Source organism: Papaver somniferum, chromosome 7 (genome assembly GCF_003573695.1).
Source record: "Papaver somniferum cultivar HN1 chromosome 7, ASM357369v1, whole genome shotgun sequence".
Lineage (NCBI taxonomy): Eukaryota > Viridiplantae > Streptophyta > Magnoliopsida > Ranunculales > Papaveraceae > Papaver > Papaver somniferum.
Genome location: NC_039364.1, coordinates 239,853,288 through 239,859,487, shown reverse-complemented (window position 1 = coordinate 239,859,487; position 6,200 = coordinate 239,853,288). Strand labels below are relative to the sequence as shown.

General features: G+C 34.6%; 1 protein-coding gene across 1 annotated transcript; it reads right to left on the bottom strand.

Annotated features, from left to right (window-relative positions):
- Positions 1 to 612: 612 nt before the first annotated feature.
- LOC113293559 (auxin-responsive protein SAUR71-like) lies at positions 613 to 1,499 on the bottom strand. The gene has a single exon (XM_026542163.1). The coding sequence runs from the start codon at positions 1,455 to 1,457 to the stop codon at positions 939 to 941; it is 519 nt and encodes a 172-aa protein (XP_026397948.1). The 5' UTR covers positions 1,458 to 1,499; the 3' UTR covers positions 613 to 938.
- Positions 1,500 to 6,200: the final 4,701 nt, after the last annotated feature.

The following is a 6,200-nucleotide window of genomic DNA, read 5'->3' as shown; positions in this document are numbered from 1 at the left end:
CATCAAGGGCCTAACACAAAGCAAAGCAACAGATTATGCTCCTTAATCTTTCCCAATAGCTGCATAATGTCATAACATCAAAGCTTAGACAATCCCATTCTACTTGCTCATTTTATGTCATGAACTAGGCTTGATACTTCCAAATGTTGTGATGGACAGCAAAATATTTTGTGGAAGCAAAACCCTAGTAGTGTACCAAGGATCAAATCTTCTGGTGGGACCCGTTTTGTGGGCCCCACAAATAGAATCTTATCAATGGATGTGATATATTCATTGTTTTTCATAGATATGGGAGATAAGGAGAGCAGTTAATCAATCAGTCCATGACTCCATAGTCCTCTCAAGAAGGAATTTCCATTTTTTTTAGTTATACACAAAATAACAAATTAATTTTTGAAAAATAAAAATGAAGAAATACTAGGTCTCTCACCCAGATTGACACTTGGAGAACACCCCTTATACGTTGTACCAGTGACATTTGGAAATACAAGCCTGCTCTTCATGAATCATCATGGACATTTGGAATTGAACTGAAGCTGCATCTCAAAAGGACCTCAAAACAAATCAAACAAAACATAATTACTTACAAATTAAAATCACAGAAGTGAAAAAACAATGAAACTTTTTTTTCATTAATTTTTCTCCATTAATTAGCATTAGAAATTTTGCACTAATTTTGCATTTCCCACAATCTCTAACCCAACCCCATATTAATGTCCTAAAAGAAAAAGAACCCTAGAAAAACAAAAACATCTCATTGAAATCCCATCACCATTAATAGACAGGAAATCATGGATGAAAAAAAGAAAAAAACAAGAAAAAACACCATTCATCAGGCCATTACATCTTTTTTCTTGCAAGTTCATCAGTCTTTACACAAACCCTACTGAATTTCTCCTCCATTGTTTCTTCATCATCATCAAACTCACAGCTTAAAATCAAGCCCTAGTTTTAGGCAACAGAGGAGTGAACCCAAAATCTGTAGTACCTTCTCTAAAATAATTTGGATCCACAGTATCAGAAAACAAATTCAAAAACTCATCCAACTCTAATCTCCTAAACCTATTCTCATCTTTATCAAGCAATTTCAGCACCCTCTTGAAGAAAACCACTTCACACGGTAAAACCAAACCGCCGTTAGACTGAAACCCGTATTCTTCTTCAGATTTCTTCAATAACGAAACAAATATTGGTAAATTCAAATACCTTGTTGGTATTACGAATCTTCTTCTTTCTGGACCGATATAAACTGCAAGATTCCCAGATGATGGAATTCTCTTTAAACTTCTTCTGTTTCTTGAATTCGAGTCGGATTCTGATGAAGATGATGAGGAGGAGGATGAATCTGATGAATCAGATCTGCTGCTGTGGTGGTGTGTTTTGCCTAAACTCATTGATTTCCATCTCTTCATTACTTGTTTTAGTTGAACTATTTTTCGGATCTTGTTATTCGCCATTGTTGAGTACTAGAGCTAGTACTGGTTTTTGCGGAGGAAATTTTTTTTATGTAGAGAAGAGAGTTTTTCAGAGAGAATAGAGGGATATTTATAATAATATTAATTATTAACTATTAATTGAAAAATTGAGAATAATTGTTTTTTTACTTTTGGATTATTATTTAATCGAGAAAATCAGAATTTTACTAGGAAAACATTTTCTAAGTACATAAATACCCCTTTTTTTCTTTTGAACCCTGGAACTTTTCTGTTGGAGCGGACGCAGAATGACAGAATAGCCCTTGAATATAGATTTTTCAATAAATGTGAAATTCCTCGTAAGATCTTCTATTTTTGTCTTTTGTGGGTTAAATTTTGAAAGAGTTTTAAGAGATCCATGAGCTGTGAATCATGAACTAGTAATTGAAACCGTGTACTGAGCTGGTTCAGGAAGGTGTAGTTTTTGACTAACTGAAATTCAATTCATTAGTATCTTAATTTCTAATATATTATTTTAGAATAGACAAATCGAAAGTCGTAGTTTTCGAAATGAAAATAATGGTAAATTGATCGTAATCGGCTAGTGTATGTTTGGAAAAAATTGAAATTCGTCTGCATTTTAATTACTTAGAACAATTAAATGAAGGAAAGGAGATGAACAATCAAATGAAGGAAAGGAGATGAATGTTGGGCTAAATGAGTATGACTTGATGATGGCAAATTGCCATAATCGGGTGGTGTATTTATTCTGTCTGCGAAGTAACATTTTCAGTTCTTCTTCTTCCATATTAATAGAAAATAAATGAATATATTTTTAAACGGGATCTGATCACAGTAAATTGTTCATTTACATGAAGATGAGAACATGATAGATTCATGGAACTAAGTAGCAAAATCGGTATCTAAATCAGAGCATTAACTGGATCATAATATGCCTATATCCGGTAATTTAAGAAGAGGGATTAAACCTAGATTTCCATTAAAGATCAGTGTTTTGACTCAATTATCCATAATTTTATTTTTGAGAATAAATGGAATGGGCTTTGTGTAACCAAACTCACTCAATTATTTGATTGATTTTCTTTTGGTTTAAAATATTTGGGTGTAATCATGGTTTTAATAAATTATTAGTCACTTTCCATCGAGGATTAGTAATAGAATCAAATTTCGTTTATTCCCGTTTTACGCTTTCGTTTCCTTTAAAGGCACAAGTAAAAAAAATAATCAAAGATTGTATCACCCAAAGGTGAAAAGGACGTTGAATAATTTAAATTAGAGAGAAATTTTATCTTAAACATATGAAAGGGACTACTTAATCTTAGATTTATGGGACTTTTAGGATAAGACAAATTTGGTAAAAGAAAAAAGAATAAAGATCAAAACAACACAATTTTCCTTTACATATTTTAATTACTTTCTTTATGATTTTAGGGACCGTGAAATCAACTCAGATAAAATAATGATTACCGAAATAAGACAAAGAATCTAAGAAATTCCTCCTTGTGCTATTCAACACAGTTATAAGGAAGGAAATCAAGCAGCAGATGGCCTTGCAAACTTTGCAGCATACGGAAACGAAGTAGGAAATTCATCGACGACAATATGGGACCAGGCAATCGCATACTTTCTCAACCAAATTCTATTAAATGACTATGTGGGTACAAGATATCCACGTGCAACAGCTATCCAGGCCTGTTCTTTCTGTTTCTCATGCTTCAAAAAAAAAAAAAAATCGTACAAAATAAATTAAAACAAGAAGAATTATCTCTTCGGTCAATGTAAGAAGATTCCACATTAGTCTTTTTTTATGCTTAGCTTAGCCGATCGCTAAACTCTTAACGTTCTTCGCGTGACCTTGGAGAATAACAAGACTCACAGCCATCTCATAATCATCATCGTACGATCACCGTACACAATCATCTTACATATGCTACTAGCGAACTTAGTTGTAGTTATTAGTTTCCGTCTAGAACTTTAATATCCCGTGTGAGACTAAAAACTAGCAGCTTGGTTGAGGCGAACCCTAACAAGGAAGTAAGATACTCAACTACTCCTTAAACTATGAGACTTCTCTATTAGTGGGATGAAGATGAAATCAGGTGGTCCAACCGATCCGGTGGTTCAACAACAACCAGTATGTTAATGTGTATTTCTTTAATTTTAGGTTTCCTCCGAGTTGCGCTCTGCAACTCTGTTCTCTGAGAATTCGTGAGTCACAGCAGATCCTACACCATTAACAAACCTCTATTCAAGCTACCAGATGACTACCCCACCCTCAATCATTAATCAATAACCTGTTTTAATCTGGGGTTTTGATTTAAATGAAAAATTAACTTGATTCAGATCTGGTTTTTAAAGTTTGGTTAGGAAGAAAAGATGTCTGTGTATTTGGTTTAGAAAAGTCCGATAAAGAAAGATTTTCGGTCTAGAATCACCATGAATTTTGCTTCTACAATTGAAGCTTTGTTGCAGGGTTATGCTAACGCAGATTGTTTTCATCGTCGGCAGCAATTCCTGGTAAAGCTTCTCTACATCCGGCAAGAGAAATCAATGGTGAAAACTACAGAACGAATCTTATTTCAGGTTTCAATCAAAATCGTTTGGATCATGGGAATGCCACCTTTGGTATGTCCTCTCCCACCATCTGATACACCTCCACGTGTGTTTATGTCATTCAATTCAATCTAAACTTCCAAAAAGTTAAATCACATAGAAACAACCAGAAAGTACACAATAACATCAATATTATCCCGGGTGTTTCAGAACTGGATAACCCTAATTACAACTCAAAAATCCCCCACCCCCCCAAATCAGAGGAAAAACTCATCAATTCTATCCAAATTGATTTATCCATAGGAAAATGCATAAGACAGTATCATGATGAAACTATAATCGAAGACTTGGTGAGTTGGATGATTCCGATTCGATTTTGTTCTACGACAATAATCCTCAACGACTGGACATCAGCATTACCAATGCAACATGCGGTTGTGATTTCTATGGAAAAGTTATTAACGAAGACAACATGAAACTATATCGCTACATCAATTTTGCATCAACTCAATTCGATACCGATTCAAGCGATGGTTCAACGCTGTGGGGAATCAGGGGAATAATAGAAAATAAGTCGAAAGAGTCCAAGGGCACAAAAGTAAAAACATGTGGTGTGATAATAGAAGGGACAAAAGCTGTTTCACGGTTGGATAAGACGGAAAAGAGATCTGAAAATATTCTGCCGAAAGTTTGTCCTGAATGGGAGAGGCTTATCTTTTATGTTTATTAAATAAATATTTTAAATTTCTTATTATAGGTTTAGCTTTAGTGAGTTTTAACTCGTTTAGTTTCATCATGTTTGTGTCTGTCTTAGTTACTATGTCCGTAAACATGTGTGCGATTATGTGTACTAATTTCTATGAAAATCTAGTTCTAAATGATGATATTAAAATCGGTCAGACAACGAGTCACTCTTCAGAGTTAAGATCCTTTCGACTCCGGAAACGATTCTATGTCAGCTTGCTTCCACAACAACTTATATATGTCATCTTCAACTTCAGTACCAAGTGAACCTCTTTACGGCGACTTCCTCCGGAGGGTACTTAGTTTACCAACTAGGAATGACGACTGCGAGGAAATTGGGGTTGGTTATCTCCGGCGGGTACTTCGTTTACCGACTAAGGATGACAAAGTCTTGGAACTGTTGCACTCAAAAAATTCTGGGTTGTTCTTGTGGGTAGTCTTTCAAGAAGCGTTAATAGTATTAGCCTTCGCCTTCTACCACTCTAAATGTAGAGTGTTTTACCGCATCTCCAACAAGCAGCTGATATCGGAATCATGAAGAAGTCGGGTGTATCATACAACCATCCAGTCTTTTATCACCAAAAATCTATAGAAGCTCCTAATCACGTTGTCCAACATGTTTCTATGTAAGTTATGTAAGGAAAGCGTGGAAAAAACGACAAAGTCCTCTCAACAAAAAGCAAATATCACCCGATTACAATCTTTACCTCTTAGGCTCTTAAGAGATAAGACCCACTATGATATTCTAAATATGTAAGTTCGAATTCTTAATGAATAAATTCCATCTTTCAAAAAAAAAAAACTAACAAGGCGTGTTGGTGTACAACACCTTTTTCTGGGGGCATTTTGGTCTTAGAAAAGAAAATAAATTAAAAATGTAAAACATTAACTTACACGTTATCAAAATTGGTACAAGGCATTATGTTTGTTGTCTTTGATGTTCTTAACCTTAATGGTATGCAATGTATGTACTCTTAAAAAGATAACCTATCAAATGGTCGATGCATTTTAAGATGACCACCTTTTTTCCGATTTAATCGGTTTTGTCATTCTTGTATCGAGTTGTTTCCTGAAACTATTTGTCTTCTTTTTATCGAATTTTTCAATATTATACTGTTATAAATAGAGGTGTAAAACGTGTCGGCCCGGCACAGCCTAACCCACGAAGTCATGTGCTTAGGGTGCTGCGTGCTGGGATGGACTGTCCCAGAGATTCAGACGTGCTGTGCTAAATGGTGTGTCATGTTGTGTTGTGCCGAAAATATAAACGTGTTATGTCGTTTTGTGATGTGCTAGCACATTTATTTTATGTTTTCGATAATAAATAGTTTTGAGATGTTTTAGTTAGTACATGTATTATTACAGAAATAAATTAGCATAACAAAAATAAAAGGTCAGAAATTAGCTAAAACAACGATTCTTTTGTGAAATATGCATCAAATATGATGTATTGTGTACTCCCTCCGT

Coding starts and splice junctions, on each gene's coding strand:
- LOC113293559 (XM_026542163.1), bottom strand. CDS start 1,457: ATGGCGAATAACAAGATCCGAAAAATAGTTCAACTAAAACAAGTAATG.